Below are 27,654 nucleotides of genomic sequence, written 5' to 3'. Positions count from 1 at the left end.
TAGGCTAACATAATTTACAGTGGAAGTGCATTGCTGAAATATCAGCAGTTACACTGTGGTCTCTGATATCCTGTAGCATGCTACAGACTCTGCCCAGCTTCTAATTATTGTGAAACTATTACAGATCTTTCTAGGTTTGTAAACGTTTTTTATATGTGTTCCTCTTTTTTGTGCTTCCAAACTTCAGCCCTGGGTTACTATGAAACTTGGAAGTTTATTATTTAGAATCATAGAATCATTTATATTGGAAAAGATCCTTAGGATCATCAAGTGCAACCTAGCATTGCCAGATCCACCATGAATCCATGTCCCAGAGTGCTATATCTTTTAAATACCTTTAAAAGGGGTGATGACTCAGACACTTTCCTGGGCAGCATGTTCCAATGCTTGACAACTCTTTTGATGAAGAGTTTAAACCTCCCCTGATACAACTTGAGGCCTTTTCCTCTTGTCCTATCACTTCTTCCTTGCAAAAATAGTACAGATCCCCATGTCTCTGCAGCCTCCTTTCATGTTGTTGTACAGAGTGATAAGGTCCCCCTGAGCCTCCTTTGCTCCAGGCTAAACACCCTCAGCTCCATCAGCCTCTCCTCATCAGACTGGTGCTCCAGACCTTTCACCAGCTTTGTTTCTCTTCTTTCACCCTCTCTAAGAATGCCTTGCTGCTTTTCATTGTGTTGCCACAGTCACAATCTCAGAATGTCAAAGGTTCCTAATAGGCACAGTCATGTTCTTTAAAGGCTTCATGTGTTTCACACCTTCCTTTCGGTATTGTCATTTTTACTTTATATCTTCCCCCCCTTTTTTAGATACTATTTGAATGCAGGTTCTGTAGAAATCTTTAGCTAATATTTCTGTAGTTTATGTGTGCTGTTACACATATAAAACAAGGAATAAAGATTTCTGAAGTGACATATTGATGGCCAACTTTTGATACCCTGCCTTTTCTTGTCAGAAATACTCCCAGATCTCTGAGGCCCGGGTGCAGTTGTGACAGAGTGAGTGGATGGATGTTAGATCTGCCTGGTGGTTTTACTCTCATCACCAGAATTTTAGGACTACAGTGTTATGAAATTCACTGCATTTAGGGAAGATATTAACAATTTACAGAGTGTTCTTTTAAAAGGGTGGTGGGGGCAGGTGTAAGGGTGGGGCAGTGGTGTAGCAGATTTATTCCTGAGCTAAGGATTCCAAATTTAATCCCACTGCTGGCCATAACCTGGGGGAAATGGAGTTTGAGTTGAACTCTAATCTCTGTAGTGGTCTAGAGCAAAGGGGCTGTGGAAGTGCAGTTCCACTCCCTGCTTGCCTGCACACCAACATTTCCATAGGAAACCAAAGTGTGCAGAGACATGGTGCATGTCTGTCCATCCCAACAGGCATTGGAGATAGACCAGATCTGGGAAGTGCTCCTGATTCCCATAGTTTTGACAAAACATTTAAGGTTCATGTAATTTGTCAGAAGACATATCAGCAGACTTCTGTTTATGGAATGACTTTGTAACAGGATCTAGCAATGATTTCTCTCTACTCCTTACATCTTTTCTATAACATATGGCTGTGATCTGGGTCTGACATGATCAGAGTCATGTTTTCCTGTAATTTTAGGAGTGCTTGTGGTACTGGGTCATTGACCAGAAGTTGAAGCTACAGGTTTTTGGGTTTTTTTGAGTCATGAATTATAAGTATTGAAATTCTTTAAACATAGAAATTGGATTAATATGAAATAGTATAGAATGATTTTCTTTTTAGCTCATTGTCCATGCCCAGTGTGTGAAAACCTTTTTAAGATTAATTAAAGGTAAGATTTAATTAATGGTAGCTGGTTGTGCTTTCAGAGATAGATACAAAGTTGTCTTCAAAGTTTATATTGCTCATAATGAGCTAACAGTCATCTGAATGGAGGCCTTAAAATCATTAGGAAGAGTTTTATATTAAATATGACATAAAACAATATTTCTATTACTTCTTAGCCACCAGCAGGACTGAGCTAACTATATTAAAAATCATGCTCAAACTTTATTTAAAACATTGCCACTTACTGTGACATCATTGATGAATAATCCACAGCTGTTAGACTTGAATCATTACCTGAAATCCCAGCTGCCATGTTAAAATATATAATACATTTGTAGTTAGCAAAATTCAAAAACATGATTTCAAAGCCTCATAAACATTTGGTGACTGGTATCCAAAATTATAAAAAACAGCCAGTTGTTTAGTTCTCTAAACAAGGATTTTTTTTTTTCCCTGAAACATTAACACTTTAAAGGAAACATAATTCTTTCTGTAGATGGCTTCATAATTTTGAACATTTGAGGTTGTCAGTGCAGAAATATAGACAGGGATGGACACACCAAACATAGTATTTAGCATACTAAATACTAAAGTATCTAGTTCTCAGTTATTGAGATTATTGGATGATGTGAATAAGATTTTTTGGTTCAAGTTCTAGAAAAAGATTATTCTTTCACAGATGCTCACTTGTGGGTGATGGTGCTGCTTCTTTAGAATTGTAAAATGTGCTCCATGTTAATGGATCCTTCTAATTTTGTGGATGTGGTCAAATTCTTGGAAATTTGTAGGAAGTGTGTTAAGGTTTTGTTTTCTAGTAGATAGAAATCTGCAGAGTACACCTAACCTTTCTGTTGACAATTACTGATTTTACCTTAGCTCAGGTTGCATTGTGGTTTCCTTCAGCAGTTGTATTCAGGGATTCAAATTCCATCAAGACCTGATCTTCATTTCTACCAAAGAATTGGATCTATTAAAATATAATTTTCTTGACTGGATCTTAGTCTCAGAGCAAAAACATCTGAATGTTACTGTTTTGCCCCTACCTCACTGTGAGATTTAGTAAAAGAGAAAAAACTTCTCTGTAGCTGGTTTTCCTTAGTGAAAATATAATGCATGGCAAAACTAAATGAATTTTTATAAAGCAAATAGAAATAGATGAAAATGCCTTATTAGTACTTAACATTTAGTTCCCTCCCTGGAAAGAGGGCAGACCTCATTCCCAGTGTTTTGCACACCTATTAGGTGTATTATTAAAGGAGCACCTCTACCATAGGCCTCAACAACCTCATTCACACCCAACAGCAAATAATTGCTCATACAAAAGGGTGAGGGTTTCTTCCCTACTTCAAGAAAGGTTGGCTCTGAGCAGCTGAAGAGGCAGGTGAGAAGGAACCATACATTTACAGGCAGATCAGCCTTGGCAGGCTGCCAGGACGATCCAAACCTGTGAGGTAACTTGTTTAACACCCTCCCGTGCAGAAGTGTAAACAGCAGGTAGCACAGGCAGGGTAAAGCATCACCTACTTTGGTGACAGTGCTTCGTAAATACCGGAGGAAAGAATTCCTCTCCACGCCAGAAATTGTCGCACATAAATATTTGTAATAGTTGCTATGGCAGTTGAGAGGAGAAAGATGAAAATCAGAAAACAGTGAAAGCTGTCTGAAAACAAAGAAATGTATCCAGAGAGTAAGCTCAAGTACTGGAATTTTTATTGCCCTGAATTCTTGTTATAGGCCTTGGATTGCAAAAACACCACTCCAAAACAAAAACAAAAAAAAAAAAAAAACAAAAAAAAAACCAAAACCAAACCCTCCAAATCCAGTAATTGTATCTTTATATTTAAATATAAAATATATCTTTATATTAATATATCTAATATTAATAAGCTCAGATGCTAAAAAGTGGCCTTCATTAATTGTAGTTGCCATTTTTAGCATCCATGAATCTGATTGTGCTTTATTCTTGAGTGATATCCTTAAATTTTCCAGAATAACTCATAACAGATAGGAATCTGGGGTGAAGTACTTAGGCACAGTATTTCAGCTGTGTTGGATGGGGCTCTGTGCTTCAGCCCTGGAGTAACTCAACACCTACAGATGGGATAGGAAAAAGATGTCTTTGAGAACACCCCATCACTTTTCTGATGGCAAACGCTTCATGCAATTCATTGTTTCCAGCATCCCCATAACATTTTAGAGGGGGAACTGAAAATCCTGTGCTGGGAGTGTGTGGACTGATCTTTCCACAGCATTGAAACTTATTCCTCTCAAGACACTAATATTTACCATATAGTATGCTTCTCTTTTCAGAATAACAAATCTGGGTATCCTCCACAACTGTTAACTTTTGATTTTCAACTTCCTTAGGTATTTTTGTTTTTCTACTGCTAAATATGAGGCTTTCTTGTCTGGCATTTCCAAGCTACAGTAATTGATTCTTAGAGAACAGTATCTTTATTTTAAAAAATTTCACTTAGGATTGTTGATGTTGTACAATTGACCACTTTTACAATGCCCTGAGTTTTACACATTAGCACAGTTATAACTAAGAGCTTTTCACAATTTCCATTATATAGTAAAACATTATTTTCAGGAATTTAGAAGGTGGCTATAAAAAGCAACTGTGGGCTGCAGTTTTACACAGAAAATCTTCACCCATGAGAAAATTATTGTCACAAATGCTGAAAGCATCAGTCAGTATGTGTAGCTATTTTTAGGTGGACTGACTGAAAATTAAATATAGCAATTCAGTGGTTTAAAACATTTTTTCACACTCATGTACAGCCACCAGGTGTAAAACACCCCGTGGTCCTGATTCTCTCAGGGTTTCTTTGGTAGTGCTCCAATATGACAAAAGAAGCTTGAGGCTCCATAAAATAGTGCAAAATTTCCAGGCACAACTGACTTTTCAGTTGATGGAGAAAGCCACCATTATATCATCCTGAGTGAAGGAGGGAGGAATTGTGCCTTTCTTCCTTAAATCCTTGAGCGCAGGGAGTGGAGCAGAAATATGAATACACTAAGGAAAGAACATCATATATTCTGGCTAAGCACGAGCAATTGGTACAGATTCAAACAAGCCCTCTTTGTACAACTGTCTATTTTTCTTAGTCTACAACGTGAACAGTTTTCTCCTTCAGGAGCCTCAGTATCTCAGAAATAGAAAAGTGTTTAGGATCATTTGCCTTTCTTGCATGTATATTTGCAAGGTGTCTAAGCAAGTGCCTAGTGAAGAACTTGGTAGCAAGGGGAAAATATTTCTTTAATTTGTATTTTGATTTCATTTCACAGGATCAGTGGTCCAAAGAGTATGTAGTGTGAGCATTGCAGTGTCTTCATAAATTCTACAAATAATAAATGATTGTCTTTTCAATTGGGCAGGAGTGGTTTCACAGGAATTAGAAAAAAAGGAATGATTTGTAAATTTTCATGTAAGCCCCTCTTTCATGGTAAACACTCTATTTTTTATCCAAACCAGGTAACTGTGGTCACATGTTAAGACATGCCATTGCCATATTTACAAAAACATCTTCCTGGTTTTGCTCACAAATTCCAAATGCCCAGGAGTACCTTACTTGAAAAATTAGCCTGAAGAACAGCTCCTGTTAACATGATGTTTTTGCTTCTTTCTCTTCATGTTATATTATTTACTAATTACATTATCAGTTGTTTTAATATCAGCGCCCCATGTGAAAGGCAATAAGAAATGGCCTATGCATATCCTAGCCCCAGCTCCTTGCTAATTACTGATATGACAAGTGAAAGCAGCTAGCACTGGATGGAAGGAATTAGTTACATTGATACAAAGAATGATGTTGCATCATTCAGAAGGTGACAAATTATTGGAGATGGAATGCAGGAAATGGGTCACTAAAGCCGTGGCTGCAACACATTTTCAAGTCTTTTGCTGTTGCTCTGCATTTCTTAATAACACATGATTTGAGGGAGGTGGTTTTGTAAAAACCTCTCCCATTGTTAAACATAATTCCCTTTTACAAACTACATTGTACTTAAGCTTTTAAAAATCATTGTTTTGGTAAAGAATATGTGAGCAAGCAATGAACAGTGTTCAGCCACACCTTGAACAATGCATCCATCAAATGTGAGGTCAGACTGCCTTCTTTCTGTCCTTAATTCCTATCTGTCATTTCTCCATCTTAAAACAAAACAAAGCATTGACTGAACTATGAATGGATCACTATGGCCCTTGTTCAAACAGGACTTTTTCAACATAAAAGCTTTTAGGGATGACTGAAGACTGCAGAATTAGCCCCTGTGTTTTAAATTAATGTTGTATTTTCTGGATGTTTTAGGTGACACTCATGTCATGAGAAATTTGAAATGTGAATAACAGCTACCCTGGCAGTAAGGCTGTTACTTTTATGGAAACTTTTTTATGTTAAATAGATTAGTGCATTTTCCTTTGTATTGCTTTGACTTTGAATATGATTAATATAGTAACAACAATTGCTTAGCTGGTAGACCAGCTGTTTTTTTTTTTTTTCTGAAAAATCAAATAAAATCCATAGATCTTGTGAAGTACCTAACAATAGTTGTTTGCATTTTTTCTCTTGGACTGGGCTGTTTCCTCCATGATTTTCCTTTCTGTGGGCCTCTATTTTCCTCAACTGAGTATGAAATAAAATATCAAAGGGACACAGCAACAATGTTTGTGGATTGAATAATGTAGATTGTTAGATCTGATGACTGGCATTCCCTTACTTCTGGCATCATTACTTAGGCTGAAAAATTTTCAACTTAAATATGATTCATATTTCTTTTCTATCAATAATATTAATGTCAGAATGGGGTTGTTAGCATTTAATTAATTATCTGTGAGGGGTCTTGAAGTCTGCAAGTGGCACATGATTGAAAAATACGATGACACTTAAACACCTCCCCAAATTTATAGTAGAGGCTGCTTCTTCATCCCAGTTTCTCTATAGATGTTTCATGGATCTTCACAGAGTAAGTCTTATGTGAGAGCACATGTGTGACTGTGTCAGCCACCAGGAGCTAAAGCCAGGCCTCAAGCCCTAATTAATTCAGTTAATATCCCATGTAATTTAAAGCATTATTTTACTGTTTTAGCTATAGTCCATGCCAAGTTTCCATGAGGGTTAGCTTTGCCATAGAATGTGGTCAAGAAATCTAAACTGTTTGTGTAAGCCATCAAGCAAGTAGCTGCATTTAGCAGTTTTAATTCATTTATATAGCACAGATTTGGGCAGGGCTGGCTGTGGAGCGTGGATGTGCTAGCAGCTTATTTAGAATTATTGTTTTTGTATTTATTAAGGCACTGCTAACAATTCAGCTTTAAACACTGGTGAGCGAATGGTGGAGCTGAGAACAGTTGCTTTGATTTCACACGCAGCAGATATTCCACTCTTAATTTTAGCTTTAGACTTTCAAATGGGGAAAGATGTATATGCAGGTTGTGAGTATGGCTGTGAAAACTGGTGCTGTGTTTTAATTGAGATTAAGTATTTTGCTTGCATATGTAAAACAAATGTACTAAAAAAAGTAAACTCACTGCCACCAAAACTGAAAACAAGGCACTCTGGAAAATATATGCTGATATATAACTGGCTAGAATTTCCTTCATTTTGCAAAGCCACGAGCCACATGCATCAGCTCACCACAAAGTCATTAGGTCTTTTTAAACTCAGATGAAAAACATTAACAAATACCACAAAAGGCTTTAGTATGGCCCCTTTGTTCATTCACATATGGCAGTTTATAACTCCTGCACCACTTGGGTCGTGTGTTTGTTTAAGCTGCCTCCATCAGGCCAGCCCTGAAAGAACAAAAGACATCTTGAGCGATCCTAAGCAGGAAATGGGCTAATCTAAACATGGCTTGTGACACTATAAGTAGAATAGAAAGGGGAGGGATTGATTAGTCATTAATGTCCAATTGACTCCATATGGATGTTGCAATAATAAGGCCTTTTTCAGTGCAGTAGCGGAGTTATTGAATTAGAGGTTTATGTTTCCTCAGAGCTGACCTTAGGGAATTCCCAGTTGGTTCTTCTTGTTGATGTTTTAAAGAGAATGGAGTCTCTTAGCAGGCAAAAGGGAAGTCTTATCAGAAGGAAATGTTGCTTGGATATAGCTAACCTGTGCTTCAGTATATTCTCACCTTTTAGTATTTACCTAGTGCATTTCAGAACCCTTGCAGGTGAAAAATCTTAGAGGCCATTTAAATATTGCAGTATTTCATGAATTGCTTGTGGCTTACTCGGTTTTTCTCCCCATTCATTCTCTGACATGCAGCCTGTGAGAAATGTTCACTGCTCAAATTGCAGCTGAATAATATTTGTTTAGCATTTGGAACAAAAGCTGCCTGACAAACAGAACATTTGTGTCAACCCTGTTCCAAACCTTGCCATGTTTCCAAGTGGGTATTTTGCCAGTGATGACAAGACATGCCAGTAAAGAATGGGAAAATCTGAATGGTGTTGGGGATGAAGAAATAAGAGGCAGGCAAGGGGCAAAACAGATAAATGTTTTTCTGCAGCTGCTACATGTTGCTTAGATTACAATGAAGTAGCAGTAATTCTTGTAACTTTCTCTAAAATTGATAACCCAAAATATTAGTTAAATGACAACTCCTGTGTTCTAAGCTTGCCAAAGCTGCTCTTTCTATTCTGTTTTTTCCATATTTGTCTTTCTCTATTTGATTTTAACTGCTGCTATATGTTTCACAAAGGCTGCATTTGTCTGTACACAGGTTAAGAGCAGCACAGGGCACTACTGAGATGGTTTTTCATTCTCCCTGTCTTTATGGCATGTCCATATTTATGAGTAACCCATCCCTTGCAGTAAAACTCCTGTTTGCATGTTTGTCAGGTCCTGGTCTCTGCAGTGCTAGCTGTATTACCACAGACAGGGCCAGATATTTTGGAGGTCACAATCAGTCTTTTCCAAACTAGGCAAATATGTCACCTCAGCTTGATGAATAACTGATGGTAGGAACTTTACTACTAGCCAGTCATTTTCATACCAGGAACCTAGAAAGATTGTCTGTATTTCTATGTATCCTGTCTTGGTGTGTGTCCATGGAAGATGATCTGCAGTACATACTCTAGATTAGCCAGATCTATTTATCTATTTTCTGGGGAGAAGTCGGGGGAAATGTATAACTTCAAACATGAATCAATGGCCATACTGTGAAGAGTCATTAAGAAATAACAGGGTGACTGACAAAAATCTCTTTCTTTTGCTGTCACTTCTTTTCTCTCTTTTCCTCAGCCTTTTTTTTTTTCCTCCTTTCTATCACATCTATTATTGTTTGTTTTCTGGTAACATGTAAAGGCCCAATCTCAGGTTTTGTTGTAGGTGATGTGCAAAATGGAAGGTAAACCACATCCCAGTAAAGACAGTAGGATTAACCCTATAGTGGCCAAGATTTCAGGAAGCATGCTGAGGGATAATGCCTGTTTTAATATCAATTTCATTAGCAAATGCAAGAACATCAGAAAAAGACAGGAATAAATAAATAAATAAATAAATGAACGATGTAACAATTGTTATTTTATGTTTCTTAACATTTATTTCACATGAGGAAGTTTATCTTTCTTGATCATCAGATTCTTTTATCTCTCCAATATTCTCTGATTAGACAGCTCTTTAGAAATGAAAATATTGTTGCAAATTATTTTCATGAAGCTCTAGCATTTTAGATTTAGTCTGTGGTGTTTTCTTTGCTTCAGTATTGCTTCTAGAGCAGTATGGAATCCAGTTTTCACAGAGAGGTTGCCTGCCATATATCCATTAAAAAAAAATCACTCTTCTTTAATCTGATTTTAGTTTTGAATCATCAAAGTTATGACAAGCTGTGCAAATACAAAGGATCTAAGAAGTAAGGCAGTGAGCGCTTCCAGAAGCTAAAAGTGTCACTTTGAGGATAGCCCCTGTCTTTAGGCCAAAATATAGAGTTCTTTGCCAACTAAGCTACTAGGGCAGCCAAACTGTACTGCTTCTGCAATAATAATAAATTCTGACCAGGCTCTTAATTCTGAAAATCCCTCCTCCTGTGATTGCAGTATGAGCAAAGCATTAGTTACCATAGAGAGACAATTACCAATTCCTTCTCTTGTCTTGTCCTTCACTGGTACTACATTTCCATTTTATCTGTTATTTTAGGTTCATTAGTAATTAGAATTTCCTGAAAATATTTTCAGAAAGATTTAAAACACTTCCTTCTTTGCACTTGCATATACATTTTCTTTAAAAATTCCAGGTGTCTCTTTGAGCCGCTGTCAGTGCCAACGATAATTAGCACAATAGGAACAAACTCCATACTTTGTGAAATCTGTTGAAATTGTTTTCATAGGGCACAATAAAGTCAAAATATCTGCTCGACAGGATGAAGTACCTTAGAACGACCAGTTTGAAAGCTTGTTATGTGTTTCAACTTGTAAGACCTCACTGAGCATATGTGTATTTGTATCATTAGCTCCTCATTTCTAATCTAAAAAGGTACTTAGACATTCTGACTTCCCCCCATGCTGCAAGAACTATTTTATTGTAATACTTTATATGCTGAATATAATTCTGTGGTTCTGAGACAGAAGAGCATGAAGATTATATTGCTTTAGTTATTTGCAGAAATTCATTTTGCAAATGCTTTTGTGATGGCCTATAGGTCAGCTTGCAAATATTTCCCCAGAGATCAAGCTCAAAGAACATCAACTCTTTGGCTGCTTTTTCAAGTCCTTCAAGTAAGGACTTGCATAAAGCAGATGCAGCCAGACTTGACCTTCTTGGGATGGTTGTAATTTATTACTCCAAGTAAGAATTGTTTTCTAACATAACCTTTCTATGAAAACAGATAATTTATGGTGGTTTTCTGCCTTCATTTTTTTTGCCTTTCTTTTTTTTTTCTTTGCTTGTTTTTGTTTATTTTCATTCTGTCTAAATTACATCCAGATTAAAAGGACACCTATAATCTTGCTCCCAATAAAACTACTCTTTACCTGCATTACGATTGAAAAGTCCAAAATTGTGTTAGAAAGGGCTAAAGACAAACTCTGCCTTAGCTGTAGTGAATAAGTACCTTTGGGAAAGGAAAAGATGGAAAGACACCCTATGGATTCAAATATGTCTTTCCTGTGCTGTGAGTAGAGCAGCTTAAACACAAATTATAATTTTTGCATAAATAAGAATTTAATTCTTTTTGTCACCAGCTTCCTAATTTTCCACATACTAGTAACAGATTTTTATTACATTATCTTAAAAGATAGAACAACTGTTACATGCTGTGTTGGACTTTTCTCAAATTATATGGCTCTTTGTCCCAGTAAATATTTCAGTGTTGACTTACTATTTGCAACTTATTTCAGTTTCTAAATAAATACATCCTCTCTCAAAATATTGTATCTTTGATATGTTTGGGGTCCAAGGCTTTTGGCAACAATGAGCAGAGCCTCATTGACCATTCACCCCCCTCAACTGGTCCTACCTGCAGGTCACTCTGCAAATCTGCTCTTCCCTTTTGCAGTAAAAGGCTGACTGCAGCCTCCTGTAAATGCAGAACACCTGTGGCACGGTGCTTAACTTGGAACAGTGCTAAAACAGTTTTGCAGCTCACATTTGCCACAAACCTGTCTTCTTTTATGTGCACGCATGTTAGTATACAAATTGCCAAATTGGTGTCAGTTGTAAAGTAATGGCATGGGAGGCATCATAAATTACCAGGGTGATCCTCAGGAGAAGACACTGCTGTGTGCGAATGAGTGTTTTGCTCTCAGGGTAATGTATGTCTTCATCTGGCCCAGTAGTCAGCATATTGCCCTGTGTTGATGGATATAGTCAGCTTGAAACTACACTACATTTCACTGCACAATAAACATGGCTGTCAACACCATATAAAGCAAAATCAATTTATCCTGTATGGTCAGTGCGTTTTAAATGAAATTAATGTACTGTGGACCTGGTGGCAAAAAGGTAGTGTTTTAGTTATGCATCCTCTATTTTAGGGCCCCTTTTTCATGCAAATGTGTTTCTTATGTTGAATTTTTAAAAAGGTGTGCCTATATAATGCTTTCAATCTGAATTAGGAAAATTGATTTTTGCACAACTAAAAACTTGCGCCTGTATTCAGTAAAACTGTTCAGTAAAACTGCAGTGTTTTGTTTTACGTACTGTAAATAATTAATCTTACCTTATTTGGCAAATAAATTCATGTTGGTAGCTGTAATTGTTTATAAAAAAAGGAGATCTATTGCTGTATTAATTTTTTGTAAAGCATCTTGCCTTTTCAAGGTATTAAATTATATGACCAGTTTGGTGAGGTCTGAGACTGTACACTCTCCCACTGTAAACACTTTTTGCCTTTTTTATAGCTAAAGTATAGCTCTAAAAACATATCATCACGACTTCAGAAGTTTTTTCCTGTAAAGGCATGCCTTGGTCATCTGTTTCACCCCTAGTAATTAGTTCTACACCTCAGATCTGCTATCTCTAAACTCCCATAAGGCTTTGCTATTTGTGGTCAAGAAACAGGGCTGGATGCATACAAAATCCCAGTTAGGGCTGGCATGTACAAGCTGAATTGATGGCAGATAAAGACTAGGATACACTAAGGCACAGCAGGCATGGAGTGGGGGTGCTTGTCTCCCACTCTGGAGGGCTCCAATGTGCTGTGCATGTACCTGTTGGAGAAAGACAGTTTTATTACATATATGTGGCTCAAATCCTCCAAAACACATCTAGAATTCAATCAAAGCAGATGCAACTTTAAAATGTTCAGCTTCAAATAGAGTCGGATCCATACAAATGGCAGCATGTACCTGGTGCACTGTATAATTTATTTTATGAAATGTTTGTCACTGCTTCACTGCTCAAGCAGCAAAGTTGTTGTCAATGGCTTGTGTCAGCAGGCCTACATTCTCAAATGTAACTTTATGTGAGTTTTGTTGAGCATTCAGAGAATGTATTTTATGGTAAAGCCCCAAATGGAAACTTTATCAAATCTCCGTGTCTTAGCTGGGGAAATACCAGTGCAATTTGTTTCTTCAATTTGATGTTGGGTCATCTCAGCTACACTGAGACCATTGGTTGGCCCATCTCATTTTCTCTCTCTCTCTCTCTCTCTCTCTCTCTCTCATAAATCTGGTAGCAGGGAGAGAAAGAGAGAAAGCAAAAGCTAAAATAAGCACAGCACTGAAAGCGCTTTCCTAACGCACGTAATAATGTTTTGCATCCATCTTGTTTCCTCCTGCCCTGACGTTACAGGGAGTAAAGCAGTGAATGGCTCAGCAGCTAAACTACAGCAGTATTATTGTTGGCCAACAGGAGGGGCCACGGTGGCTGAAGCCCGGGTGTACCGGGACTCGCGGGGCCGCGCCAGCAGCGAGCCCCACATCAAGCGGCCGATGAACGCCTTCATGGTCTGGGCCAAGGACGAGCGCCGGAAAATCCTCCAGGCCTTCCCCGACATGCACAACTCCAACATCAGCAAAATCCTAGGTAAGTGCAAGGCAGCGGGCAGCCAGCTGCGTTGGCAGGTTTAGGTTGGATAGTAGGGAGAAATTTGCTGTGAGGGTGGTGAGGCACTGGCACAGGTTGCCTGAGAGGCTGTGGATGCCCCATCCCTGGAAGTGTTCAAGGCCAGGTTGGATGGGGCTCTGAGCAACTTGGTGAAAGGTGTCCCTGCCCATGGCAGGGGGTTGGAACGTATGATCTCTATGGTCCCTTCCAACCCAAACCATTCTACAGTTCTATAAACTTCTCTAATTTTAGAACATATATTTTTCTGGGAGATGTTCACCAAAATTAGACTTACTGAAACAAAATGAAGATTCATGGCTTATTTTCATTTTCATTCCCATTCTTTTCCCTTTCTGCCCCTTCCCTAATACTTTTTATTGCCAGCAGCAGTGACAACATGCTTTAAAACTTAGTAGCATTGAAAAGGAGGGTTTTGTGAAATCTGTTGTGGTAGTGTGTCCCAGTGAAGTCCCAATAACTGCAAGATCCCATTAGAACACACTTGAACTACAAATCACCTGAAGGCAAAAGGGGACTTGCTAGAGTAAATACTGGGTTAAAGTTTAAAAAGTACAAAATCAAAATCAGAGGTTTATGTCAGACAGTGCAAAATCAAGAAAGAAACCTGGCACAGTTCAAAAGACCTGTACATGCAAACCTCACATCCAAAATAATGTTTGGTTCAAAACATTGCAATATTCAAAAAGCTAACCACTAGAAGTGTGCAATTAAAATATTGCTCAGGTAAAAATCACAGTAATTAATATTTAATTTGTATAGATCGGAACAATCAGGGAGTACTCCGTGGGTTTTGTTTTGCCAATGTGCAAATAAATGGACTCATTTTTGAGAAATTTTGATTTGCTTTTTAAGACCCCTCCAGAGAATTAGAAACATACGTGAGAATGAGTGGTGAAATGTTAAAACCTGTATTTGCTTTTTGAGTCTTTGAAGTGAAAGACAGATTCCAAATGTAACTCATAATAAATAAAAGTAAAAATCAAGTTTCCTCTGTAATCATTTTATTGTAAACTCTGAGTTCAAATACAAAGTTTGTCACATGTTAGTTCAATCAGAGGCAAGAATACATAGAAATAAATGTTACTTTGTCCTGAAACTTCCAAAATCTTTCTTAGTAGTTCTCATATTTTTGTCTACCATATAAGTGAGTTATATGAATAGCCTTTCAGTTTTGTATAAAACCTTCACTGTTTCAGTGTTGGCAGCTGTAGGGAATCTATATTATTTGTGTGCATTCTGTGAAAAAAACTATTAGGAGCATAGTAACTGTATTCATTAAAATGTAAACTTCCAGCATAAATATTTCAGAAGTGCCAGCAATTGAGTGTTTGTTAACCATGGAATTAACCTGTCAGTATCTGCTCTGCCACAAATAAGTCTATGTCCATATAATATCTGTGCAACTTTTCCAGGACAATGAGAAAAGAGACTGAAATATTAGAACTGACACAGAATATTGCTGGCTTCGGATAATATTTATACAACTTTTCCATTTGTTGATGTATGAAAAATGTTGGTAAAAGAATAGCTTCCACCCACGTTTACCACAGCTGTAATCGTTTTATTCATCTAAAAGACACCAAAAAGCTATTTTCTGCATTTCTTATTCCCCTCTCTGTTTAAGTGTTTAGATAGCTCCTTACAAACAATACAAGAGATCTGAATACTTTTGCTTCTTCCTGTGTACACTGTGTTAATTTTTAAACTTTTTTATTGGTGCAGCTTTCAATGAGAGTTTACAGTACCTGAAGTGGTGTATATAGTTACAGTGTGCTTTCTGTTTTACTTTTTGTCCTTCCAATGTGAGTTTGTGAAACGTAAGATTCAGTTCTGTGTGCTTATTACATCTGGCAAAAAAATAATGTGCATAACAGAATTTAAAATAGGTGTCAGTATTATGCCAAGCTTGTATCAGAAGTTGAGTAAATTTAAGACGCCCAGACAGCAAGGGATTGTTCATAATTTTGCTGAATCTATAAGGTTTGATACTTTTTCTTCCTGCTACATAGCAAGCTATTAATATCTATTAGCAGGAGTGTATAAACCAAATTCAAATTCTCATAAAAATATCAAAGAAGCCTGTGTCCCTAGGCAATGTGTCAGGCTTTTAACAGTGAAAGTATGGCTGCAGACTTTCCTTAACCACCATAGTGTGCGTGGTATTACAGAGGTATGGAATTACTCACAGATTAATGCTCTTATTGTAAAAAATTAAGTAGTCTGTTTTGCAGCACGAGGCTGAGATTTTGAGACTTAACTATTGATTTTAAGTGCACCCTATTTAATAGAGATTTACATATGCTTGGTCTGCAGCAATATCTGAAATTCAGGGTTCTTTTAGGGTGTCTCAGCTTGTGCAAGCCAATATATGTGCAGACTGATGTAAATTTAAATCAGTTTCTTTAACGAACTTAATTAAAATTTATTACGGCGAGAGAAGGCACGTTGAATTGTGTGTGTGCGCAGCCAAGCCCGCTTTACTTGAGCCCTCACTGACATTTCGTGTCCACAGGATCTCGCTGGAAGTCCATGTCAAACCAAGAGAAACAACCTTATTACGAAGAGCAGGCACGACTAAGTAAGATCCACCTAGAAAAGTACCCCAATTACAAGTACAAGCCTCGACCAAAACGCACCTGCATCGTGGATGGGAAGAAGCTGCGCATTGGGGAGTACAAGCAGCTGATGAGGTCTCGGAGGCAGGAGATGAGGCAGTTTTTTACCGTGGGGTGAGTACAATTGCTGCCATTGTTTTCCAAGATGGAGCACGCTGTTTGAAACCAAATAGAGTTATCTGTTTAAGTCGCTGACTAATGTCATTTAGAGGGAAAGGGTTTGAACCGGTAAGACCTTATTAAAAACATAAGATGGAATATGGAGCTATCGGCTTGCCACTGAATGCTGATTATGAGACTGATTGTGGAATTCTTTAAAGGCAAAAGAAGTTGTTTCCCATTAGCCTGAAAGGTTTGAATCATGTCTTTTGTGAGTTTTTAGTAAGCTAATCCATTCTGGGTTAGTAATGACTCCAGCATCATTTCCTAAATTAAGAAAAGAACAAAGAGAGGAACACAAAGGATTATTCCTGTGTAGAATAGGAGTCAGGAGAGGGGGAAAAGGGAGAGGAGTAATAGCAGTTGCATGAGGAACACACACAAATGAATGATATCAAGGTGTGAAGCTACTATGAATTGTTTTATATAGAGAAGTATGAATTATTTTTTTTTAACATAAGTTTTAGAAGAAGTCTTTCAAGTAGTGCACAGATAGACTGGGTAGTTTTATAACTCAAAATGTATTGCCCAAAAAGATCCTGGCACAGTTTTAAGAACACTGTGTGTGTTTTTAGGGCTCTTTCCTCTGGTGTTCAGCAGAGAAAGCAGAACTATGAAACATATACAGGCTAAGGATAACAAAAGTCCAGTGAAACAACTGCACCATAACTGATTTTTCTCTCCTGTTTCTTTTTTTTTTATGAATTAATCTGTGATGCTCAGTGCTCTAACACAATGTTTTGGTGATTTACAAAGAGTCTAAAAGCTGTTTCCAGTGCCAGCCTTTCCAAATTCACAATGTTCTGCTTATTTCTCTAATCACAATAGTCTCCTTTTGTTGGGTACTTCACCACCAGATAATTGACCTTGACGTCGATTATGTGCCCTCATTTTTGGCTTGGGATGCAGAACTCCTGTTGCAGTCAATTATTTTGTGGTACAGCCTGCAACAATGCCGGCTCTTTCTTCAATCAGTAAATAGAAGTGGTTTTGATATCTTTGAAACTATAGCCTTCCAGTCTATAGTTATGACATTGTTTTTTTTATTCTTCTGTCTAAGGGAAATTGTTTACTAATAGTCTTCCATCAAAATTGCACATAGGACACTAAATAGAAATCTGAATTTATATAGCACATCACAAATTATATTCAGATTGAGGGAGTGAAATTCTAGCTTACGTCTTCCAAAGCAGATTGACAGACCAAATCACATCTTGACAAGAAATGCAAAAGAAATGCCAAAACAGCAGTCTGAACAATTTGAGAATTGTTTGCTAATTCAAAACAGCATTAAGCAGTACCATTTTACACATTAAATGTGATGGGTAAATGGGAGTGAATATTGAGGATGGATTTAAGAAAATTCTAAAAGTGCCTACCTAAAGAGTGAATTCCTATTAAAATATATATATACTGAAAGCTATTCAAAACTAAACTGGTGCAACATAGATGAAATATTTTTCTCATATATCCAACAGTGTGATCATGAAGACCATGAGAATGTCGCCATTTTTTGAAAGGATTGTTTCCAATTTCTGTTTATGCTAAGTCCACTTCACCATGTTCTATTATGTTGAAGAAGTTTAAAGTAAACTACCTCTGTGCAGTTATATGATGTTGCACTGGACTTTACCAAAACCAATGAGTTTTAGTTGCGCAAGTGATGGAAAAGGGATTATGAAGTCTAATGGATGCACTCAGTGGAGATGAAATGAGATCCATGTTGCTGTACAATGTGAACATAGATAACAGTCCTGAGGAATCACAGGCTGGGATTTAAAAAAAAGTATATTATACTTCCCTGTGAATTCTCACTGTTGTCCCAAATTCCCCTTTTCCCTCAAGAATAATTTAAAACAAACTTATTGGAAGACACCAAGTAAAATTAGTGAAAAAGACAGACTAGAACATCTTTCTTGAACTGAAACATAAAGCATGGAATGATTTGTCTCAGCAGAATAGTTTACTAAGTAATGAAAAGCAACATTTCTTCCAAATCAGATTATAACTAAGTGAAACACAGTAAGTGAGCCCATCAGCTTCTTAAACTTACTCTTCCCTGTCTTTAACATAAATATCACATAAAGCATCAGCTGGAACAGTTTTCCTAACTGACCTCACACCCCCATTATTTTTCCACTGTTTTGATGGAACAACATAAATCGTCCTTCAGAACTGTAGACGTGAGAGTTGAGATGCTGTTTCCTCTTCACAGTGAAATAAGAGACAAATGTGGTTTTTCGGATTGAATATGCTCTGTGTTTACAGTAAATATTTCAGTGGAAGATAGAGAACAAAAGTACAAAATAAGACTCCAATGAAATGTGCCAAGTGCTTCATACTGCTTGAAGTACTGCTGGGGTTTTTTTGGTTGCCTTTCTTTTTTAAAGAACAAACCAATTAAATTGGGAATGGGTGCACCAAAATGGCAACAAAGTATCATCACAGAATAAAAAGATAAGTAAGAGATGTGTGAGGAGTCAGGTACACATTCAAAGCAGGTAGCTAAAGGAAGTAGTAAAAAGCAAGAAAAATATATTTTTCCTAATTATGTTTGTATTTTTCTTATACCAAATGTCCATTTATGTTTTAGGCAATCCAGTAAAGGCTAGTTCCTGTCAGACTCCCTTGGGTGAGCCACTGGCTAACACAGGATAATTCTGCTATGGGTACAACCCCCCACCACAAGCGTGGAGTTCTCCATGGCTCAAACTTTTTTGTTGCAAAAGGCTCACACTGCTCACTTCACTGAACCACAGTCTTTGACAAACTTTGGTGAGATGCAAAAAGGGAGTTTAGAGAATTTCAAGATACGAACTAGCCAGGATTTAAAATACAATAGATAAATGAGCTAATGAATGGCTAGGTTTTGTTCTGATTTTTGAAGAAAAACCTCCAAAGAATTGAATGAGAGTGAAGATTTCTTGGAATAAATTGGCCAGGAAATTAATGTTTTCAAATAATTGTAATAGAACAAAATCTGTGAACTGCCAAGTATTCTAAACAACAGAGTGGAACTTACAGTGTGCATAGGCCTTGCATTGCATCCCTACGTGAATGAATTTTGTTCCAAATGAGGCAGATAATGTACAGAAATAATTCATGTTTAATGCAGAGTATGTTAAAAAATTGCTGCTTTCAATATAGGGGAAGCTGAATCTGGAGCCAGCTATGTCTTTAAAATAGCTTAAAATGAGTTATTTTTAATAGTAAAATTATTAATGGAACTTGTGAATGATACCTTCAGCATAAATTAATCCCGAACAGACTTCTAGTGATTTACAATTTATCCTCAATAGTAGTTTTTTGTAATGCATAAATAAATGTGAGCTAACAAATGGATCATATATAAACCATAAATTCAGGTATTTTAAGTTGAGTCTGTCTTTTGTTGCCTTGTCTTACAAAGATAATTCATTGCTCAGTCATTTTTACAGTCTAATACCCTCTATATAGAAGTATATGCTATATACATTTCTCTGCAAAATTATGTAAGCAGTAACTTTTTTTTCCTGTGCTTTACCAGAGTAAGATGTTTAGAATAAAGCCTTTATAGTGTTTATAACTACTGTACACACGTAGTCTGAATGTTGCTAGGCTATGGTTTTGAATAAGTCTGTAATATTATACTCCTGTAGCTTGAACTTAAAGCAAGTACACAATGGGTGCTTTTGTGAGATTTACTGTTATTTCATTCCTTATGGGAATGTAAGTTTCAGGGGTGTGTAACATATGAGCGTTTTGCTTGATGCAATCAATTTCTGCTTCAGACATTTAAATAGCTGTCAGAAAATGGTTGGGAAGGGATCAGAAAACAATGGTCGTTTGCCAATTTAAATGTTTGGCTGGTTTGGCAATAGTCAAAAGAGGAACATTCTCCAGGAAAATACTAAGAATATTAATGGCACAAATTTGTGAGCAGGTCAGTTTGGCTAAGAATTTTCATGTTACTTACATTTTTACATCTACTTAAATATTTTGGGCCAAATCTTAAGCCCCAGAGTGGACAGGCAAGTTATCAGTGCTGGCAGAGCAGAGGAGAGTGACCCCTAGAAATTGTCCACATGAGGATTTCTTAGCCAAAGAGGAGATGATGGGGACAGGAGTGGTTTGAATCCAGGGTAGATAGAGGTTGCCACCATTCCTCATGGATCTGAAGAGACCAGAAGATTAATGTTGCTTTCTGGAAATCTTAACAGGCAGAAAACTTCCATGTGCAACTGAGCTGAATTGTAACCTGTAGCTTGCAGGTAAAGTATGTTTTTATCTCCCCCCTCCAAGGTTCTATGATGGTAAAACTCTAGCTAAAGACAATGATACAATGTGTGGAATTTAATATAATAACAGACTCCATTAACATGAATGCCTTTAAGATCTACAAATACAAGAAAACATAATGGCCAGAGTTGTAGGTTAGAAACTCCAACTCTTCCTTTCAGGGAGTATAGTGGGAATTTAAACAAATGCTCTGTTTTCTTCCCCAAAATAACTTAATTACTTAGGAAATGATAACACTCAACTCTAGTAACATATGCCATCCACATAATTTGTGATATTTTAAAATAAGAGTTTCTGGGATGTAATGTTGCAGCTAGAGCAGAATTTACAGTGACAACCTGATCAGCTCTAAATAATAACAGGTATTAAATCAGAGGTAGGTGTCCAGTTACAGGGGGTGTGTAGGTGCCCATGCTTAAGTGCTAGCAAATTTTTTGCTAGCAAATGGGTAGCAATTTGAGACCCTTTCCAATTAAGTGGTACAGTTACCACATGTTTACAGTTCCACAGTGAGATATAGGTAATTTAAAGTTATTACCCAGCCAGCAGCAGGCATGCACAGCATGTCTGATTTTTGTTTAACATGTAAAAAAGGACTGCATTTATGAATGACAAATTCAGTAAGCCTTTAACTTTCTTGCTATACCAATCAAGTTCTTTGACAATTAGATTCATTCAGTAGCTTGCCATGCATTTGCCTGGTGTGCTCCCAAGTAAAAACTACCTCTGTGAATTTGGCTTCTTTGTGCTCAGATGACCACCTCCATTTGCACTTTGAAATGTGTGGTACTTGGACAAGTGTACCCAGTCCCACAGAAATGTGGATGTGCAGAACAGTTCTGCTGGCTGAGTTTGAAATACCAGGATTTCTTTTTCCTTCAGGCCTTAACAATGATAACCATCACTTCATCAACATACCTCACAGCATTGTCTTAAGCAGACTTTTAAAATTGTTCTACTGCTTGTAAAAAGGCAATTTGCTTCTGAAAAAACACAAGCCTTTTGGGGAGGAGAGGTATAGAGATGGATATTAGTGTTCTGATACTTAATGTCAGCTGTAACAGCAGCAGCTTTGTCTCAATCATTCTTTGAGTCAGTTCTACAACTTCTGTTACAGGAGTTTTGAAAACTTTTCTCAAAGCATCATTTGGCATTGATATTATGCTATTCTTTGATGAAGACCTGGTGATGTTTTGTTTTGTGAATTTATGTATTCTAAGAAATACTGGTGAAAGATTATTATTTGGGCATATCAGAAAGAATTAAGTGTGTATGGCCTGGTGACAACTACATAGATTTTTCTATTGACCCTGTGTGGATTTCTTTTTCTTTTGCTTTGTGGAAACATTCATTAATGTGTTCATTTTCTTTGTCTAAAAGTTGTGGAGGAGATACTTGTGGGTTTTTAGCAGTAATAGCTTATACTCCTGAAAGCACGCAATCCTAAACCAGGAATGTTCCCATGTGAGGTAGGTGTTCAATTTTATGGATAAAGTATTGAAAGATGTTTGCAGAAAATCACTTGCAAGCAAATACATTGGCTGAAAATTGTTTTCACAGAACATTTATCAGACCATTTAAAAAGTGAAAATTTAGTGAAAAATCCCAAGCTGTTTGTAAATCATCTGCAAATCATCATTTGCAAACAGGAGTATAATGACTGTGTCAAATGAATTACTGCATTTTTGCTCGCTGCTAGCCAGGTGTACGAGACTTACACAACAGATGTTTGAATTTCTCAAGCTGTGCAGAGGCTGTAAGAGTCAGGCTAGCAGTACCAGCCGTGGCAGGACTGCAAACTATTTCAGTGGTGTGTTACACAGGGTCCTCATGATTTCACTGTATCACTACCCAAACCCAAAGGACTGCAGCTTCCCTGTAACTCTCTAGTGTGATATTTATCAAAATTAAAGTTTGATCAATGAACAATAAAGACTCGACATTTAAAGTTTTTTAAATAAGCTTAACATTATTTTCTGTATTGATTTATCCAATGATTGAGAAATTGTGAGACTGGTTTATAAAATGTCCTTTTGAATTTAGCATGGAATGGCATAGTGGTCAAGTTGCAGATTCCATAGACTATTCAAACATACCTGACAGTGTTTCTCCTGCTGAAGTCTATAATAGTTCACTGTTACTGGGTCAATATTGCTCCAAAGAAGGTTGGGAATACATTGAAATGTATTATTCTTTAAATAGATTATGCAAATAGGCATATATGTTCAATAGCTAGTCAATACAAAGTCAGCATCTTCCAGGGCAGATTTGTTTTCTTTTTGTATCAAGTACTTAGCTTCAAAAGCCCCATCTTACACATAAAATTCTTAAAAGCAAATGACATTCTGATGATGGATCCAAATAAAAGTCAACAGCCAGCAATCAAATGTGAAAAGAATATCCAAGTGCCATAGGAGTCTACCTGGCTAGTCTACCTGTACTACTTACATAGTAAATTAGATACTTCAGTTTCTCTCTGTTGTTTTAGGTAATCTTGAGGTCCTCTCATTAAAAGAAGCTCTTGCCATGAGTTTAGATTTTGGATACATGGTGTCTATGGTAGCAGGCAGGCATCACAGGATACCTGAAGCCTTTTGATGTTCTCTGTCCAAGTGCCAGTTTGTATTATGGTTTGAATAAGCACGTAGAGTACGTGAAAGGATGTTGTATAGTGACTGAAAACACTTCTGTTTCCAATTGCCCTTTGGGGGAGATAATGAACCAATACCAAAGAGGACTCTGAGCCCAGAGGAATACATGGAGCCTTTCTAGGAAACCACCAGCTTTTCCTTCCTTTGGACTTGCAGAAGGTCTTCCCTCCCCTGCACACAGGCAGTGACACTTCCCTCTTGTTTTTCCTTGCAGACAGCAGCCTCAGATTCCGATCACCACGGGAACAGGAGTTGTCTACCCTGGTGCTATTACCATGGCGACCACCACGCCGTCCCCTCAGATGACATCAGATTGCTCCAGCACCTCTGCCAGCCCTGAGCCCAGCATCCCTGTCATCCAGAGCACTTATGGTATGAAGACGGACAGCGGAAGCCTTCCTGGAAACGAAATGATAAACGGAGAGGATGAAATAGAAATGTACGAGGACTATGAGGATGATCCCAAATCAGACTATAGTAGCGAAAACGAAGCCCATGAGGCAGTCAGTGCCAACTGAGGAGTGTTCACAGAATTAAAGTACTCAGACTCATTTGGGTTTTTTTGGGGTTTTTTTGAACAAAAGTTCTTAAAGAGCCTGCATGCATGTGTGGCTCCTACAGTTACATCAGCAGAATGGTCTTAAATGTTTCTTATCGTGTGAGACAGATTGTTTCCCTAATTTTTCATGAACTTGGGTTTTTTTTGTTTTGTTTTGTTTTTTTAATTTAGATGAAGACATAAATATCAGATCAGGACTTGAGAACTTATATGAATCAATAGCTGTCTTACAAGTCTTACCTTTTGTCTTTTTCCGTTTGGATGCTGATAAAGGTTTAAGTTACTGTTTTAGATGGGGGTTATACATTCTCACTCAGGTATGCTGTGCCAGCCTACAGGTTGTGAATGTGTTTTTATTCTGGATTATTTTAGAAAACAAAAACTGCAGATTTCATATTGTGAAACAGAACAAGTCCGCAAGTGTGCACACCCGTGCATCATAGCTTGTCTTTAAAAAATAGTCTCTGAATTCCATTTTTTTCCATATGTATAGCTGAACTTCTGATGTGCCAAACTTTTCATGACTTTTGAATCTTAACATTTAAACAAAAAAGTCTTAAAGGAGACACTGTAAAGTCTTAGACAATCCTTTGGCATCTTAAAAAAAATTATATATGAAACCTAATTTTTTTCCAGAATATGGTAAAGTACTCAGGAATCTGGAGACAGGATATTCTTAATTAGTGAACATGGTTGCCATAGTGCATGTGCCCAATTGCTTTTGCCTCTTGATGTGCCATTAGTGTGAAATTTTAAGTAAGCACAAAAGAGCGACCACCAGCTATGGACAGGCCTGTTTTAGCAGTGTGAGGCCACCTCTGATTACATTCTCTACCCCTTTGCTTTAACCCTTGCATTCAGTCTTAACACATTTTCTCTTAAATAATTTATTCATTCCAGAATGTCAAGGGTCCAAATACTTAATATTTATTTTTAAAAGTACAGTTGGTGGCATTACACTTACAATTCCTTATTGATATTTTAAAGAGCCTCTTCTTTCCCCCTCCCTAAATCACACAGGTATATGAAAATAAAAGTGCACCTGCTACTAAAATGAACATGACCTTTATGAGTGAGAAATTCACTTGTTCCTCTAACACTGTTCAAGGAGCACTTGGAAACACTCTGCTATATGTATTGCAAAATAAAGTGAGTACTTTTATATGTACATAGAGTACAAATACCCCTAAAAATGTGTTTATAGTTATAAACCTCTACACTTAGACAGCAAGGGCAGATGTAAAATCCAAACTGCGTTTACAGTCCACCATGCTGAATTTTTAGGGCCTGAGGAAACTGTGGCAAATCATGGATCTGTACATCATGTTCCCATTGCCACCTGAAGGAACTGTGCTACCTTAAGTATTTATGCAGTGGTTTATTTGTGAGACTCCAGGTGGGGAGGGAGGAACACTCAAATATCTAATTGCAAAGGTGGGAAAATGGGTCATCAAAAATATTTATTGTATACTAGTCATGTGGGAATGTAACTCGTCAAGAGCTTTGGGATCTTTGGATGTAAGGTGCTATAGAAATTTAAATTTCTGTTTGTATTACTTCTGGTAACAATGCAGTTACTGGAGAAAATTCTGGGAAATATGCAAGATTCAATTCAAAGATTGTGATTCTGTTAGATTTCAAAGACGGAGGAGAAACTGCCTTTATTTTTTCCCTCATACTCCACCCCTGTTCACAAATAGATCACTGTATATATATACACAGTTCCAATAGGCCTGAGGAATAACTGTGCTGAAGATCCTCAACTCTTTTATTTGGAATTGGCTGTGTTCAGCACACTGGTGATAAATTCAGGCTCGTGCTGAGAGGTACCAGGGGGCCTGGAGCAGCTCCTCTGGAAGTCTGGGAGCATCTTCTCATAAAGCTGCACAGGTTTTGCTTTGGCCAACAAGATGAGCCTGTGCTAGTCTGGCTGTCCTTGTGCCTCCTGCTCTGCAGACACTCCTGTGAGCTGCAATGGCAGGATGCTCTGTGGAGGAGCAGTCTCCTTCCTGACAGCCCCACTGATCCCTGTCGTGTCAGAAACAGCCACTTGTGCCACTGTAGGAATCGCGTTTCTATGTGAGAGAACGACCCCCCGAGACAAAGAAGATTGTTCAATTTACAGGACAATTTATAAAGATAATGGCATAGAAACACAATGGTCAAATTTCTCTGACCATTTTATAATTTGGAACAAAAAAGCTATATTTTTAATATTTATTTAACTGTGTTCTGAGTCCATGTCTAATAAGCAATAAACTGGTCTAGCCAAGTCTTCAAAGGCATATGCTGTGTCATTAGCTGGTGAGCGTCCTCTTTAAGCTGGCTAAGGTACTGATAGAAAGTGGTTTTTTGTTCTTAAAATAGCTTGGGAATTTGAACTGGTTTTAATACATTCAGCTCAGATTGGGGGGAGGACTTCATTATTTCATAAAACAAAAACAAAGACTATTTATTAATGTCTTACATAATTCTCCAGTTAGAAGTATTTCTCCCTCCCCCCACGTCACTTTCTCTCTTGCTCTCTTTTTTTTCCTGGTTTTGTTGCATAGGTAGAATGCTGTATTGCTAGCATTGTATTTTATGTAATTATTTTTTTGCACAAAGGCAAACATTTAGATTAGTAGTTTAATTTTTTTTTTTTTTAATTTTATGACCATGCCAAAATAATATTCTGCAGGCTTGTGGAGAACAAAGGACTGTTCTTTAGGACTGAAACTTGATTTTGCTTGTAGTACAAAAAAAACACACACTCACAGATGTTGTTTCGTAAGTGTTATAAGCACTGGATATAAATGGTATTTTTTATCACTTCTGACTAATGTGAAACTGTTGTACGAAAACTACATGAACAAAAGTCATCTGTTTCGACTCGTGTGGGCCTGCCTCACAGTTGCCGGATTTGAGTCATTTTTATGTCTTGTTATTTCATTTATTTATGCAAAATACATGTATGTATGAACACTTTGTTTTAGCTCCAGCCCTGCCTCAGTGCTGATGCTCTGTATGTTAAAGCCACATTCTTGAAAATGACTGGCTGTTCAGGAATCACCAGCTGGTAAAAATTGCATTTACTGGCTGGGGGAGTGGGAGGAACATATTTGAATCTGAATTGTGCCTATGAGCGTGTTATTCTATTTATTAGCCGACATTGGCTCTAAAATGTCAGTAGAAATCAAGGAAGGACAATCATAAGGATGAAACCCAACATTTTTACTTCATTAATCGGAGCTCAAAACAAAGTTTTTTGATGAATTTGCCATCTCATTTTAGATTTTTTTTTAAATTGTGTAAATATAACATAGGAAATAGAATTTTATTTTTTGTTCATGGATACTTAGTGAAGTATAAGTTATGTATTTACTTTTGTTCTATATCAGTGTATGTTGGTCCATATTAAATGCTGACAAGTCACTGTACCTCATGTAGATGCTGAATTTACACCCGCAGTGTGAGCGCAGTATTGTGGACCTGTAGCTGGGACAGCAAGATGCCTCACTTGTGCTCCCTCTGATTTTTAATAGCATATTCCACAAACAGGAAGTACTTTCTTCTTTTTTAGAAAGTTGATACATGAAACATGCCAGATTTTGGCTACATTTGATGGGAATCACAGTCTTCTGAATCCAAGTAAAAGCAATGAGATATTTTACTTAACAAGAATGACCTTTGGAAGTCAAAAGCATATCCCTGAAAGATTAAAATGACTGAAATGGCCCTTGCAATGCAGGCAAGACTTAGTGATATCAAACCTTTATGTTGTACACCCACTTAATCATGTTATTGTTACATTAGGCTATAACACCAGAGAAATTGTTCACACAATACACAGAGAGGATTCGTGGAATTGCTTCTTAAGCTTTGTGTTTGACGCCCCTTAGAAACTGACTGGAAAAATAACTCCATTCAGGAGCACTAATATAGTAATACTATTTTCTCTGTGAACAGTTTATTTAATTAACAGATACAATATATTTTCTTTTGAAAAATTATTAAATACTTATATTCAAGAGAAGGCGACTCCCCAAACAGTCTGGTACCAGCCAGAATATTTCACTTCTTATTTTACAAAAATTGAA

The 27,654-nt window shown here is 37.3% G+C and overlaps 1 protein-coding gene across 6 annotated transcripts in view; it reads left to right on the top strand.

Annotated features, from left to right (window-relative positions):
• The window catches only part of SOX6 (SRY-box transcription factor 6), a 257,653-nt gene extending 230,659 nt beyond the window's left edge, over nt 1-26,994 (top strand). For 3 of the 6 annotated variants that reach the window (XM_059473933.1, XM_059473931.1, XM_059473932.1), the window contains exons 13-15: nt 13,038-13,271; nt 15,826-16,042; nt 23,231-26,994. In XM_059473933.1, the coding sequence (XP_059329916.1) occupies nt 13,038-13,271; nt 15,826-16,042; nt 23,231-23,534 (755 nt within the window). In that variant the 3' untranslated portion in view covers nt 23,535-26,994. Of the gene's footprint in view, nt 1-13,037; nt 13,272-15,825; nt 16,043-20,286; nt 20,338-23,230 lie in introns of all 6 variants that reach the window. The other 3 variants (XM_059473935.1, XM_059473934.1, XM_059473936.1) reach the window with 2 other exon arrangements.
• The last annotated feature ends 660 nt before the right edge of the window (nt 26,995-27,654 follow it).

This window comes from Ammospiza nelsoni, chromosome 6 (genome assembly GCF_027579445.1).
Source record: "Ammospiza nelsoni isolate bAmmNel1 chromosome 6, bAmmNel1.pri, whole genome shotgun sequence".
Lineage (NCBI taxonomy): Eukaryota > Metazoa > Chordata > Aves > Passeriformes > Passerellidae > Ammospiza > Ammospiza nelsoni.
The sequence above is the reverse complement of the archived record's forward strand: the minus strand, read 5'-3'. Positions and strand labels throughout refer to the sequence as shown.